This window comes from Pseudophryne corroboree, chromosome 6, assembly GCF_028390025.1.
Source record: "Pseudophryne corroboree isolate aPseCor3 chromosome 6, aPseCor3.hap2, whole genome shotgun sequence".
Lineage (NCBI taxonomy): Eukaryota > Metazoa > Chordata > Amphibia > Anura > Myobatrachidae > Pseudophryne > Pseudophryne corroboree.
Window position 1 is genome coordinate 815,397,129 of NC_086449.1, and position 16,164 is coordinate 815,413,292.

The 16,164-nt window shown below is 46.8% G+C and overlaps 1 protein-coding gene across 4 annotated transcripts in view; it reads right to left on the reverse strand.

Annotated features, from left to right (window-relative positions):
• Nucleotides 1-2,705: 2,705 nt before the first annotated feature.
• ITPR2 (inositol 1,4,5-trisphosphate receptor type 2) overlaps nucleotides 2,706-16,164 on the reverse strand; it is a 490,021-nt gene continuing 476,562 nt past the window's right edge. For all 4 annotated transcript variants that reach the window (XM_063929104.1, XM_063929105.1, XM_063929106.1 and 1 more), the window contains 2 exons: nucleotides 6,145-6,306; nucleotides 2,706-4,715 (listed from right to left, as the gene is read on the reverse strand). In XM_063929104.1, coding sequence (XP_063785174.1) covers nucleotides 4,629-4,715; nucleotides 6,145-6,306 — 249 coding nt within the window. In that variant the 3' untranslated portion in view covers nucleotides 2,706-4,628. The remainder of the gene's footprint in view (nucleotides 4,716-6,144; nucleotides 6,307-16,164) is intronic.

Genomic DNA, 16,164 nt, shown 5'->3' on the forward strand with positions numbered 1-16,164 from the left:
AAGCTCCTCTAGGGCAGGAACTGTTGTGAATAGGCAAATATTCTCTGTACAGCGCTGCAGAATATGTGTGCGCTATATAAATAAATAAATAAATATCTCCGTCATGGGTACAAGGCGCTCTTCACAGGAGATCTGCTGTAATCCCATGAAATATTGATTTATCCCGCTGGTAAATGTAAGGACGCGGGGTTCTCTGCGATTCTTCTTCCACAGCAAAACGCTGACCGCTCTGTATTTTCAACATGTGTGAAAGTAAGAAGAAAAAAAAAAAGATTCTTATTGCTGTCATTTTTCCAAGAAAAGCCGCTTTCACTTCTGCATCCACTTTACGGTTAATTCCTGTTATCAAGAAAAGACTTGAACACGTCAGAACTGAACGTGTGCACTACGGACGATGAGTCTCTTCTGCGGCAAATGACCTTCTCGCCAGTTCCATGTTGCAAACCAGCGGTTGCAATCCATTCATAAGGCATCAGTTGGCAAAGTGGGCGATTACTGATAAAATCTATATTTTAACGCCATTAAAGATCATTTATGGGAGTGCAAAATGTGCGCTTACCGTAATACTTATGACGTTTGCCTCTTAGTTACCACAAATGTACCAGATGTACTGCGCATGCAAGACAAGAGCGTCTGCCTGGGGAATGTCCTGTTGGGGAAAGCTGTGAGGATCGGGGGGATCACCAAACACGTCAGATCATTATAAGTCGCTAGGATACCGTTTACATATTCTGCTTTATTATTTAATATTTGCAATAACGTTATTTTGATTCTAAGCCGCGTGGATATCCCAATGTTCTGATTGGCTACATGTTAGTATAGCCCTGTGAATGTCTGAATTCCGATTGGCTACTGGTTGGCCAAGCCAGGTGTTCTGATTGGCTACAGGCTGATCTAGCTCTGTAGATATTCTATTGACCTGGTCAGTTCATCCCTGTTCTAGACTAATGTTTTGATTGGCTACAGGTTGGCCTAGCCCGATGAAGGTTCTACTGTGTGGAGTTTTGATTGGTTACAGGATGGCCTAGCCCGATGAAGGTTCTACTGTGTGGAGTTTTGATTGGTTACAGGTTAGCCCATTCTAGAACAGAATGTTCTGCATGGCTACAGTCAGGCCATCCCGTTAATAGTAAAATGCGGCCATAAGCTAGAAATAAGAACCCAATGGCAGGAACCAAAGCTGCGAGCAATTCCGTCCGCCTCGCAATTTTTTTTTGTGTGCAACCCTGAAAAATTTTCTTGTACCCAGTGTAAAGCAACATAAACATTCACAGTTTAAAGAAAATGCCTGCACCCCCAACCGCATTCAACTGAATTTAATGGTAAGACGCAGCTTTTTCGTTAATACGTGCTCAAGGCAGATGTCGATTTCCCATGAATATAAAGGCAGATCTTACGGCGCGCTGTCCCTCTCTCTGCCCTCCATCACTTGGCTCCTTCCGCAATTGGATTAGCAGTTTTGATGCTTTTATACGAAAATGGTTCCTGATGGCTTCATTTCATTTGGGCTGAAAATCTAGTCTATTGTACTAATCCTAATTGCAAATGCAGTCATCAATATTAAATTAGTTTATAGCCGAAGTGGAGGAGGGAGCGACGCGGGTGTCTGAACACTCTGCAGTTTCGCTGGGTCAAGTTTAACAAAATGGCCGATCACTGTACTGGGGGAAAGTGAATACGCCCCAAACGTTTTACTGTCATATTCTGTTACCTTGGGAGTATTCTAGGGATACTCGGTAGGAGCTGCATGTAATAGAAGATCAGAGAGTTAGATTTGGGTGGGGTGTGTTCAAAGTGAAATCTACATTGCAGTGTAAAAATAAAGCAGCCAATAGTTACCCTGCACAGAAACAATATAACCCACCCAAATTTACCTCTCTCTGCACATGTTACATCTGGCACACCTGCAATGCACATGGGTGGTCATTCCGAGTTGTTCGCTCGCTAGCTGTTTTTAGCAGCCGTGCAAACGCTATGCCGCCGCCCACTGGGAGTGTATTTTAGCTTAGCAGAAGTGCGAACGAAAGGATCGCAGAGCGGCTACAAAGTTTTTTTGTGCAGTTTTAGAGTAGCTCAATACCTACTCAGTGCTTGCGATGACTGCAGTCTGTTCAGTTCCTGTTTTGACGTCACAAACACGCCCTGCGTTCGCCCAGCCACGCTTGGGTTTATCCTGGCACGCCTGCGTTTTTCCGACCACTCCCTGAAAACGGTCAGTTGACACCAAGACACGCCCACTTCATGTCAATCACTCTGCGGCCACCAGTGCGACAGAAAAGCTTCGCTAAACCCTGTGTGAAACTACATCGTTCGTTGCAATAATACGGCGCGCATGCGCATTGCGCCGCATACGCATGCGCAGAAGTGCTGTTTTTTTGCCTCATCGCTGCACAGCGAACGAATGCAGCTAGCGATCAACTCGGAATGACCACCATGGTTTTGCCCAGTTGCTAACTTTTTTGGTTTGCTAACAACTCTGAATAACCCCCACAAGCTGCAATTCCCATCCTAATAAATTGGACTTGGAGAGAGAGACGCTGAAAGCACCGGTAAATGCACCTGGGATTAAGGTAAGCGCACCTGGGATTAAGGTAAGCGCACCTGGGATTAAGGTAAGTGCACCTGGGATTAAGGTAAGCACACCAGGAATTAAGGACACACACAGAAACAATGGTTCCGATGGAAGCTATAAAAGACAAATCAGAAATAGAGAAATACATTTTATTTAAAATAACGATTTGCGTTAGTGCAACGTGAGACTTGGATCACACTAAAGACACCTCGTATGCATCCGAATCTATCCATCTCCTCATATATTTACACATAGTTATTATGGTCCAGTTACAACAGTTTATTTTAAAGGTCTATAATTACAGGATCAGCAAAAATATTTCAATGCCAGCTGTCAATATATTATTCTTACCCCCAAAATGTTTGTACTTACCGCCGCAAAAATATCCCCGTCCCATCACTGATGACAGGAAGCCCCAGTCCGCGTTTAAATGCAATATAATATATTTCTCAGCAATTTCCCTTTTTAGGAGTACATTTCAATTGGATTCCTAATACACACACTGGAATGTAACAGCCTATTTGATAAAACACTGTAGCCCATATCGACCAATCACGTTAGTTGACATCATTCTAGCAAAAGCTAGTAAAAGCTAGTATCTCATTGGCTGCTTAGGGATACAGGACATTTTACTAAATAAGCCTTATGAATGCCTAAACTTCATTCACTGGCAATTATAAGCCATACCGTATTGTCTGCATTGATTAAAAATAACCCACAATCAATATTCAGGTAAATAAAAGTTTATACGCTAAATTTAAAAGTCAATGCGGCGTCTGTGGATGACATACGGTATATATTCCGGAGACTGCGGAATAAGGAATTCATCCGCACCTCTCGTCTGTAATTACAATTTCATTTGTATTTTGTGGCTGACATCTTTACTATCTCTGACTTTATCGTAACTCTAATTTCCCATTATACAACTGGGACAAATCTGGTCATAGTCGACAATCACCCAAGGACACGCCAATGTCTGGTATTCCCATTAATCCCTGAAAATCAGTTGTGAGGTACGCCCTAATAGGAGAGTTCCAGCAAGGACGGAAAAGATAGCCAGCAAACCAGAATGCAGGATATAGCTATACCACAAATACGGTTGTAACAGTCTCTTGTATTGGTTATTCGAGGATTTGAAAGAGTCCGTGATTGGCCAGCTACAAGTACGCAAGCCTAAATGTTCTCCGCTATGATTTCCATTGCTCTTCTTCTTTTCATCCAATCCGATGCTTTACGTCATCCTCTTTTATTAATCCACCCTTCTCTTGCCACCAATATTGGTCACCCTTCCTATAACGCTACCCCTGCTTTAAGCTGGCAATATTACGAGGGAGCAGGGTACAGGGTAGGTTTGTGATTATTAAATGACCATAGAGGAATCAAAATTTCAGACTTAAAAACATTCCGGTAGAATCTGCCGAATAAACACCGTATACATGACTTCTAAATTAAAAAACCGACAGCACCATTCCTCTCGCCGCACAAGGGACGTTAGGAGGGCTTAGAATGCATTTACCATTTGTGAAATGGAAAACTGATACGGCTTACGGCAAGGACCAGGTGGATGAGCTTTGAGTTAACATTCGCTGTAAAAAAATAAACTTAAAAAAAGTACGTCATAATAAAAAGCGCAGTAATTGTGCGAACGGTACCGCTACGCAGACAGTATGCTATGAGATGTCCCACTGTCCGTGGGTGAAAGGCACATCTAGATCTGGGCAGTCCGTGTGCAGGGGCTAAGCTGCTTCCAGTTTCGTGTTGCCGTCAATATCACTTACTGACAGCTAATAACGTCTGTCCGCCAAGCTCTGAGTGCAAACGTGATCAAACACTGGAAACCGGACGGGCAATATTATCTGATAGGTAGCACAGTGATCCCTCTTAGAGTCGTAATTCAGCAGTTCAAACCGCATAACGCAGCCTCCCAACAGCGCCAACGGACCTCTCTCATGCGTTAAAAGATCCCGCCACGGCTCCGGCCTGTTCAACGCGGAACACTTCCGGTGTAACCCCACAAGCAGTCATATAGGGATAATGGTGATATACAGCCAACGGGTCAATGCGGAGAGTGATGGTGGTTGACGAGAGTAGAGCTGGACCCCAGAAACCCCAAACGTTGTTTGTTTTTTCTTTGTTCCGTCATCTAAAAGTAGAAAAAAAAAAAGATAAAAGTTACACCATCTTTTGGGCAAATCTGGGCACAAACGCACAAATATTACTCAAACGCCAAGAACGTAACCGCTCACGTGATGCTTACATCAATATGAACTATGTAGCATTTTGTACAACTTTATATATGAGCCACATTGCGGTTATAGGGGTGTAGTCAATTGATGTCGGATCCTTTTCCGACGGAAAGGATCTGACATTTGAGTATTGAATTAGCGGCCAAATCCGAGTGGATTTGGCCGTTCTAGACAATGTCAATCCAACTTTTTTTTAAAGTCGGATTGACATTGTTGGAAACGGGGCCTATCGGATTTGGCCGCGAATCCGCCAAAACACGTGGATTGGACGCTAATCCGCGATCCACGTGTTTTACGACAAGTCTGATTTGCCGACCTGTCGGAAAAACGGCAGCCCAATTGAATAGGTCGGAACAGTATCCGACTTAAAAAAGTCGCAAACTGCCGTCTTTCCGACAAGACGGCAGTTCCGACTTTAATTGAATACCCCCCATAGTTTAGCCAACACCACTGGTTGCTGTGACATCTCTGCCCAGCCCCTATAGGTGAGAGCACGGAAATAAGACCACAGCAAAGGGTAACCGGATTAGATGCAGGAGGTTTGGAAGTTGGAAATTAATTAAAATTTTATTTAAGAAAAAAAAAAGGAAAGAAACAGAAACAGCACTTAGGAAGTTTCCCTGTAACAGAATCCTATAAAATGGATTGGGTTATGTTTAGACGCATTAGGTGGAAGAGGACATCACTGGCAGCAGAGAGCATTATATTAGAGAAAGGGGGCCCGGCACAAACTCACTGGATGACCCCTACAAAACTAATTACTGTAGTCCAGACAGCTGAGCGAAAGGCACTTGAGCCAGCGTGGGCTGATGGAAGGCGGATACTTTTATAGCGCCCTCCTTTCACAAGGTCAGGTTGCTGAATGAATGATCTTCAATAGGAAAGTCATCTGGACATGCAGGGCATAATGTGGCCTACAGGTATGCTTAGTGCTTATTAGTCAGCTAGTTCCGTTTAAGCAGAACAAATAGATGTTTTACTTTGATGTGCTGGCTTGTACATGTGTGCTTGTGGTTTTTTGTCAGATATCTCAAAAACCAAGACTGTAAGGGGGGCTTTGAGACCTGGATCTAATAGACCGAGGCAGAGAATTCCAGAGAAAAGGGCCAGCTTTAGAGAAGTTCTGAAGAAGTGCATGTAAGGAGCAAACAGTACAGGGGGCGAAGAAAGGGTCAGGATTTAGGAGAACTCCAGAGGACCCACAGGCCGGCAAGGCTCAACAGAGTGTGGCAGCAGATGCTGTTTAGTTGGGAGAGGTGAGTAAGCCTGGGAGGCCAGCTCGAAGAGCGTTACTTATGCGCTCTGCTGCAGAACAAATACTCCTACCTGTTCTTTGAGTTCTGCAAGCTGTCCGGACAGCTGTTTCACCAGACTCATTGTAGACTCCAGTTTGTCCTGCAAGTTCCTGATCTCGTTCTGCTCGTTCTCGCCCTCGCTGCTGACGAGGGACATGGCGCGCATCCGAGGAAACCAGTCCAAGTTTTTTTCCTGGAAAAGAGCAAAGAGGGAAATGTATCTTGCAGCACAAATGCCTCAACAGGGCCGGCGTGACCGCCGCATCAATCGCTTGGTTTTGTGCAGCAGCTGGTAACACAACAGGGTAAAGCTACATAGAAAAAAAATAAAACAAAACAATAATAATAACACAAAAAAACCCCAAAACCTGAAAAAGCTTCAATACTAAACAAACATCCTGCAACCCGTAGCAGGAAATAAGATATCTGCTCTCATCAGGCTGAACTGATCGCATCTCGCTGCCGTCATGGCTACAATGCTGCACCATGATTAACCAGTTACATTAAGCTTAATTAGCAAACTGTTAAATGGCTGAACGATGCATCTCTCAAACAAATCAGCACTCTTCATAGCAAAGCCAAACTAAACATAACAGAAGGCGGATAACCCAGAGCAAGCAGGCAGACAGGAGTATCTCTGCATTAATCACCCATCTCCCGAACAAGCAGCCGGAAAGTAAGATAGTATATTGCTGAGACATATAGTAATCTATAGTAAAAAAATAAAGCAATACTGTAGACCTGTAAGACATGTAACCTAGAATACTATAGATATTGGACTAATAAAACATGCACTTTGCTAGGCTATGACTACATGAGTGATTTTAATGTGTTATTGTGCACGTGGTGCTGCAGGTGAAAGTACCATAGCACTCTTCTCTTCCTCATGGATGAGTTGTAACAGTCAGTCCCCTATGGAACTGGCTACATGTAGCACTCTTGCACTTCTGGGAGGAATGGTTGGACCAATCGCAAGCCTCAGTCAGGAGTTTGCAGCTTGCGATAGGTCCTTACTCACCGCCTCAACTGCCACTTTATATGGGTTAACAAACTTAATTTGCTGGTTCTGTATTACAGAGTCCTGGGAAATGTGACGACATGTATCAGAGAGAACGCTATTTCCATAGCTGGTGATCTCATTATTTCTCTGACGTCCTAGTGGATGCTGGGTACTCCGTAAGGACCATGGGGAATAGACGGCTCCGCAGGAGACTGGGCACTTCTTTAAAGAAAAGATTAGGTACTACATCTGGTGTGCACTGGCTCCTCCCTCTATGCCCCTCCTCCAGACCTCAGTTAGAATCTGTGCCCGGCCTGAGCTGGATGCACTTAGTGGGCTCTCCTGATTTCACTATAAAGAAAAGTATTTGTTAGGTTTTTTATTTTCAGTGAGATCTGCTGGCAACAGACTCACTGCTACGTGGGACTAAGGGGAGAGAAGCTAACCTACCTGCTTGCAGCTAGCTTGTGCTTCTAGGCTACTGGACACCATTAGCTCCAGAGGGATCGAACACAGGGCCCGACCTCGATCGTCCGTTCCCAGAGCCGCGCCGCCGTCCCCCTTGCAGAGCCAGAAGACGGAAGAAACCGGAGAAAATCGGCGGCTGAAGACTCCGGTCTTCAATAAGGTAGCGCACAGCACTGCAGCTGTGCGCCATTGCTCCCACAGCACACCACACGCTCCGGTCACTGGTGGGTGCAGGGCGCTGGGGGGGGGGCGCCCTGGGCTGCAATTAGTATACCTTTTGGCACAAAAAAGCACATAATACAGTGTATAACACTGTATATGTGCAGAAACCCCCGCCATTAATGTTATAAAAAGCGGGAGAAGCCCGCCGCTGAAGGGGCGGGGCTATCTTCCTCAGCACAGCCAGCGCCATTTTCTCTTCACAGCTCCGCTGGAAGGACGCTCCCCAGGCTCTCCCCTGCAGTATACACTACAGAAAGGGTAAAAAAGAGAGGGGGGGCACATAAATTTAGGCGCAAAATTGTGATATAAGCAGCTATAGGGGGAAATTCACTTTGTGTATAGGCCCTCATTCCGAGTTGTTCGCTCGCAAGGCGATTATAGCAGAGTTACACACGCTAAGCCGCCGCCTACTGGGAGTGAATCTAAACTTCTTAAATGTGCGACCGATGTATTCGCAATATTGCGATCAAAACCGAGTTAGCAGTTTCTGAGTAACTCCAGACTTACTCTGCCTGTGCGATCAATTCAGTGCTTTTCGGTCCCGGCTGACGTCATAAACACACCCAGCGTTCGCCCAAGCACTCCCACCGTTTCTCCAGACACGCCTGCGTTTTTTCCGGAAACGGTAGCGTTTTCAGCCACACGCCCCTAAAACGCCGTACATCCGCCCAGTAACACCCATTTCCTGTCAATCACAATGCGTTCTCCGGTGCGACGAAAAAGCCGTGAGTAAAATTACTTTCTTCTTAGTAAAGTTACTTGACGCATGCGCAGTGCGAACATTACGCATGCGCACTAAGAGAATTCTCACTGCGATGCGATGAAAAATACCGAGCGAACAACTCGGAATGAGGGCCATAGTGTATATCCCTCTGTTATATAGCGCTCTGGTGTGTGCTGGCATACTCTCTCTCTGTCTCCCCAAAGGACTTTGTGGGGTCCTGTCCTCAGTCAGAGCATTCCCTGTGTGTGTGCGGTGTGTCGGTACGGCTGTGTCGACATGTTTGATGAGGACGCTTACGTGGAGGCGGAGCAGGTGCCGATAAGTGTGATGTCGCCCCCTGCGGGGCCGACACCTGAGTGGATGGATATGTGGAAGGTATTAACCGACAGTGTCAACTCCTTCCATAAAAGGTTCGATGACGCAGCTTTGGGACAGCCGGCATCTCAGCCCGCGCCTGCCCAGGCATCTCAGAGGCCGTCAGGGGCTCAAAAACGCCCGCTACCTCAGATGGCAGACACAGATGTCGACACGGAGTCTGACTCCAGTGTCGACGAGGATGAGACAAATGTACAATCCACTAGGGCCATCCGATGCATGATTACGGCAATGAAAAATGTGTTGCACATTTCTGACATTAACCCGGTTACCACAAAAAAGGGTATTATGTTTGGGGAGAAAAAGCAGCCAGTGACTTTTCCCCCATCTGATGAGTTAAATGAATTGGGTGAAGAAGCGTGGGGTTCCCCAGATAAGAAACTAGTAATTTCTAAGCGGTTACTAATGGCGTACCCTTTCCCGCCAACGGATAGGTTACGCTGGGAGACATCCCCTAAGGTGGACAAGGCGCTCACACGCTTATCAAAAAAGGTGGCACTGCCTTCTCAGGATACGGCCGCCTTAAAGGAGCCTGCAGATAGAAAGCAGGAGGCTATCCTGAAGTCTGTGTATACACACTCAGGTACTATACTGAGACCTGCTATTGCTTCAGCATGGATTTGTAGTGCTGCAGCAGCGTGGTCTGATTCCCTGTCTGATAACATTGATTCCCTTGACAGGGACACTATATTGCTAACCATAGAGCATATTAAAGACGTAGTCTTATATATGAGAGATGCACAGAGGGACATTTGCTGGCTGGCATCTAGAATTAATGCAATGTCCATTTCTGCCCGGAGAGTATTATGGACTCGGCAGTGGACAGGTGATGCTGATTCTAAAAGGCACATGGAAATTTTGCCTTATAAGGGTGAGAAATTGTTTGGGGACGGTCTTTCGGACATCGTATCCACAGCAACAGCTGGGAAGTCGACTTTTTTTACCTCAGGTTCCCTCACAGCCTAAGAAAGCACCGTATTATCAAGTACAGTCCTTTCGGCCTCAGAAAGGCAAGCGGGTTAGAGGCGCGTCCTTTCTGCCCAGAGGCAGGTGTAGAGGGAAAAAGCTGCACCATACAGCCAGTTCCCAAGAACAAAAATCCTCCCCAGCTTCCACTAAGTCCACCGCATGACGCTGGGGCTCCACAGGTGGAGCCAGGTGCGGTGGGGGCCCGTCTCCGGAACTTCAGCGGCCAGTGGGTTCGCTCACAGGTGGATCTCTGGGTTCTACAAGTGGTATCTCAGGGATACAAGCTGGAGTTCGAGACGTCTCCCCCTCGCCGTTACCTCAAATCAGCCTTGCCAGCTACTCCCCAGGACAGGGAGGTAGTTCTGGCGGCAATTCACAAGCTGTACCTCCAGCAGGTGATAATCAAAGTTCCCCTCCTTCAACAGGGACGGGGTTACTATTCCACAATGTTTGTGGTACCGAAACCAGACGGTTCGGTGAGACCCATTCTAAATTTGAAATCCTTGAACACTTATATAAGGAAGTTCAGGTTCAAAATGGAATCGCTCAGGGCGGTTATTGCAAGCCTGGAAGAGGGGGATTACATGGTATCACTGGACATCAAGGATGCTTACCTACATGTCCCCATTTACCCACCTCACCAGGTGTACCTCCGTTTTGTGGTACAGGACTGCCATTACCAATTCCAGACGTTGCCGTTTGGTCTGTCCATGGCACCGAGGGTATTTACCAAAGTAATGGCCAAAATGATGATACTCCTTCGAAAGAAGGGTGTTATAATTATCCCGTACTTGGACGATCTCCTTATAAAGGCGAGGTCCATGGAGCAGTTGTTGGTCGGAGTAGCACTATCTCAGGAAGTGCTACAACAGCACGGATGGATTCTGAATATCCCAAAGTCGCAGCTGGTTCCTACGACGCGTCTGCTGTTCCTGGGTATGATTCTAGACACAGAACAGAAGAAGGTGTTTCTCCCGGAGGAGAAGGCCAAGGAGTTGTCATCTCTGGTCAGAGACCTCCTAAAACCAAAACAGGTGTCGGTGCATCACTGCACGCGAGTCCTGGGAAAGATGGTAGCTTCTTACGAAGCGATTCCCTTCGGCAGGTTCCATGCAAGGATCTTTCAGTGGGATCTGTTAGACAAGTGGTCCGGATCGCATCTTCAGATGCATCGGCTGATCACCCTGTCCCCGAGGGCCAGGGTGTCTCTGCTGTGATGGCTGCAGAGTGCTCATCTTCTCGAGGGCCGCAGATTCGGCATTCAGGACTGGGTCCTGGTGACCACGGATGCAAGCCTCCGAGGTTGGGGGGCAGTCACGCAGGGAAGAAGCTTCCAAGGACAATGGTCGAGTCAGGAGGCTTTCCTACACATAAATATTCTGGAACTAAGGGCCATTTACAATGCCCTGAGTCAGGCAAAACCCCTGCTTCAAAACCAGCCGGTGCTGATTCAGTCAGACAACATCACGGCGGTCGCCCATGTAAACCGACAGGGCGGCACAAGAAGCAGGATGGCGATGGCAGAAGCCACAAGGATTCTCCGATGGGCGGAAAATCACGTGATAGCACTGTCGGCAGTGTTCATTCCGGGAGTGGACAACTGGGAAGCAGACTTCCTCAGCAGGCACGACCTCCACCCGGGAGAGTGGGGACTTCATCCAGAAGTCTTCCAGCTGATTGTAAATCGTTGGGAAAGGCCACAGGTGGACATGATGGCGTCCCGCCTCAACAAAAAGCTAAAAAGATATTGCGCCAGGTCAAGGGACCCTCAGGCGATAGCTGTGGACGCTCTAGTGACACCGTGGGTGTACCAGTCGGTTTATGTGTTCCCTCCTCTTCCTCTCATACCAAAGGTACTGAGGATAATAAGAAAGAGAGGAGTAAGAACTATACTCATCGTTCCGGATTGGCCAAGAAGGACTTGGTACCCGGAACTACAAGAAATGATCTCAGAGGACCCTTGGCCTCTGCCGCTCCGACAGGACCTGCTACAGCAGGGGCCCTGTCTGTTCCAAGACTTACCGCGGCTGCGTTTGACGGCATGGCGGTTGAACGCCGGATCCTGATGGAAAAGGGCATTCCGGTTGAAGTCATTCCTACGCTGATAAAAGCTAGGAAGGATGTGACAGCAAAACATTATCACCGCATATGGCGAAAATATGTTGCTTGGTGTGAGGCTATGAAGGCCCCAACAGAAGAGTTTCAGCTGGGTCGATTTCTGCACTTCCTACAGTCAGGAGTGACTATGGGCCTAAAATTGGGATCCATTAAAGTTCAGATTTCGGCCCTGTCGATTTTCTTTCAAAAAGAACTGGCTTCACTGCCTGAAGTTCAGACGTTTGTTAAGGGAGTGCTGCATATTCAGCCCCCTTTTGTGCCTCCAGTGGAACCTTGGGATCTCAACGTTGTGTTGTATTTCCTAAAATCACATTGGTTTGAGCCACTTCAGACCGTGGAGTTGAAATATCTCACGTGGAAAGTGGTCATGCTTTTGGCCTTGGCTTCGGCTAGGCGTGTGTCAGAATTGGCGGCTTTGTCATGTAAAAGCCCCTATCTGATCTTCCATATGGACAGGGCAGAATTGAGGACTCGTCCCCAATTTCTCCCTAAGGTGGTATCAGCGTTTCATTTGAACCAACCTATTGTGGTGCCTGCGGCTACTCGGGACTTGGAGGCTTCCAAGTTGCTGGATGTAGTCCGGGCCCTGAAAATTTATGTTTCCAGGACGGCTAGAGTCAGAAAAACTGACTCGCTGTTTATCCTGCATGCATCCAACAAGCTGGGTGCTCATGCTTCTAAGCAGACTATTGCTCGCTGGATCTGTAGCACGATTCAACTTGCACATTCTGCGGCTGGACTGCCGCATCCTAAATCAGTCAAAGCCCATTCCACGAGGAAGGTGGGCTCTTCTTGGGCGGCTGCCCGAGGGGTCTCGGCTTTACAACTTTGCCGAGCTGCTACTTGGTCGGGATCAAACACGTTTGCAAAATTCTACAAGTTTGATACCCTGGCTGAGGAGGACCTTGAGTTTGCTCATTCGGTGCTGCAGAGTCATCCGCACTCTCCCGCCCGTTTGGGAGCTTTGGTATAATCCCCATGGTCCTTACGGAGTACCCAGCATCCACTAGGACGTCAGAGAAAATAAGATTTTACTCACCGGTAAATCTATTTCTCGTAGTCCGTAGTGGATGCTGGGAGCCCGTCCCAAGTGCGGAATTCTTCAATACTTGTATATAGTTATTGCTTAACTATAGGGTTTTTTGTTCTGAGCCATCAGTTTAATGAGGCTCAGTTGTTGTTCATACTGTTAACTGGGTATAGTTATCACAAGTTGTACGGTGTGATTGGTGTGGCAGGTATGAGTCTTACCCGGGATTCCAAATCTTTTCTTGTAATGTCAGCTCTTCCGGGCAGTTTCCCTAACTGAGGTCTGGAGGAGGGGCATAGAGGGAGGAGCCAGTGCACACCAGATGTAGTACCTAATCTTTTCTTTAAAGAAGTGCCCAGTCTCCTGCGGAGCCCGTCTATTCCCCATGGTCCTTACGGAGTACCCAGCATCCACTACGGACTACGAGAAATAGATTTACCGGTGAGTAAAATCTTATTTTTACTACATCAAACAGGCCAGAATTTGGTATTATTTCCATAACCGTCACGTTTCCACTTCTCAACAGTCTATGCTGCAGATGTAACCTGGTCGTCGACTACATCTGAAAGCTATTGCCATCTGTTATCAGAAGCCCCCGATCCTCGCTAGCCTTAATGGCAGACTGTCTGATGTTGGATTAGTAAGTATAATTGCACATAACGTCCTCGGTACAGGCATCTACCTGCACAGGCCGCTCATAAAATATATGAGAGACGTTATGGGAGGTCACGGAGGGCTTTGCCGGCTCTGCAGGAGGAAGTTCAGGTATTCAGTCCATGGTATCTATGCTGTAACGCAGATGAGTATCTGTAACTAACTATACAGTTTCCTGGTAACAAGCTATAAAAATAGTGCAAACAACGTGTATGACCTGTAATCTGCTGTCATCAACGTGCCCACGGCTGCGGTACCGATAGTGATATTCTCCAGCCTCAGTACGCTGTCATTCGCACAATGCCTGAAACAGCCACGTACCCACAGTAATGGTGATCTATGCCCGACACAGCCACGTACCCACAGTAATGATTTATGCCCGACACAGCCACGTACCCACAGTAATGGTGATCTATGCCCGACACAGCCACGTACCCACAGTAATGATTTATACCCGACACAGCCACGTACCCAGCCGTAATGGTGATTTCTGGATCTCTCGGCAGCATTTGATACCGTGGACCATGGGCTTCTGATTGAGTGACTGATACATTTTTGTGGACTGGATGGCACAGTCCTAAGCTGGTTCAAATAATTTCTCACAGGCAGGTCACAGAGAGTATCATCTGGAGTATACTCATCACCACCAGTGCCATTGCCATGTGGTGTCCCACAAGGTTCTCTACTATCCCCCATGCTTTTTGCAGAATACATGCGTCCGCTGGGTGAAATAATCAGGCGCCATGGCCTGGTCTACCACTGCTATGCAGATGATACACAACTGTACTTGTCCTTTGCTCCGGGCACTGATAACCCAATAGCAACCCTAAATGTCTGTTTAGCTGAGCTCCAAGAGTGGATGAGCGCCAGTTGGCTGCGACTGAACCCGGATAAAACAGAGGTCCTTATGATAGGTCCGCAACATCAAAGGACAAGACTGCAGCATAGCCAACCAACTGGACTTACACTCAGGGATTCAGAATTACAGACCAGTGATCGTGTGCAGAATCTAGGCGTTGTCCTGCATGGTGGCTTGACACTTAAACATCAGATATCAGCCACAATCAAATCCTCATTCTTTCACCTGAGGAACATAGCCAGAATTAAGCACTTAATTCCCTCAGATGATATGCCAAAAGTCATCCATGCATTTGTATCATCTCGATTAGACTACTGTAATGTCCTCTACCTTGGTCTCCCAGCAAAAGAATTGCACCGCTTACAGCTGGTGCAAAACACAGCTGCCAGGCTGTTAACCGACCAGCCCCGTTCTAGCCACATAACACCCATACTCTACTCCCTTCACTGGCTGCCTGTAAGATGGCGAATCATCTTCAAGATTGGCTTACTGAGTTTCAAAGCTCTACATGACAGGGCCTAAAGTACCTGAAGCAGCTTCTGACCCCATACTGTCCCACTCGATTACTGCGATCTGTAGATGAAGAACTTTTAGCAGTACCTAGAATCTCTCGGAATTCATCTGGGGGTCGAGCTTTTAGTCATGCGGCTCCGACTCTATGGAACTCACTTCCCCGCACAGTGCGAGAGGCCCCAACTATAGAATCCTTCAAAAGTAGACTCAAGACTTTCCTGTTTACTCAAGCACTTCCATAATGTTCCCATAGTATCTTCATGCTTCTGTATTTTATGAAAATCTTACTGTACTTCATTATTTTCTGTACTATATTATGCTATGTATCTGTTAAGCGCCTTGAGTACTATTGGAGAAAGAGCGCTACGTAAATAAAATTATTATTATTATTATTATTATGCCCGACACAGCCACGTAACCAACCGTAATGGTGATTTATTCCCGACACAGCCATGTATCCAGCCATGAGAGAACACTGACCTGCTGGCACAGCAGTCACTTACCTGCCCTGATGGCTGCAGCGGCTCCTGCGCATCTTCTGGGTACTGTGACTTCCAGCCCAGACTTCTAATGAGTCAACGTTCTAGTGAGTATTGTTCCCCTAACCCTCCCCCTAGTACCTAACCTTAAACCCGCCCTGCAGCCTATCCCTAACCCTCCCGGTGGTGCCAAAACGCTACTCGTCAGCATACTGGCTATGTCAACACTTCACATGGTGAGATTTCTGTCGACACTGCGAACACGTCAACATTCTGAGGATGTTAAAATGGTAACTGTCGATCACATAACTGGATTCCATGACAGAACTGTAGAGAAAATAGATCTCATTAATTGATATTTGCGTTTTTATTACGTCAAATGTGGCCATTTGTACATGGGCCTCAATGTCAGGGAGGAACATTTCCAGAGAATATAGGACAGTCCCTTGATAGCGCCTGTGATATCGCGAATTCCCACAAACACGGGGTCAGTTCACAATATGTGGGCAGCAGGTACTTTAAATGTACCTCTGCTACTACGCATACTTAAAAGGAATGAAGAGAACATCTATAACGAAGGTTATTTGCACGGAATGAATTATTTCCCGAGTCTCCAGGATGAGATACAGTGACGCAAATT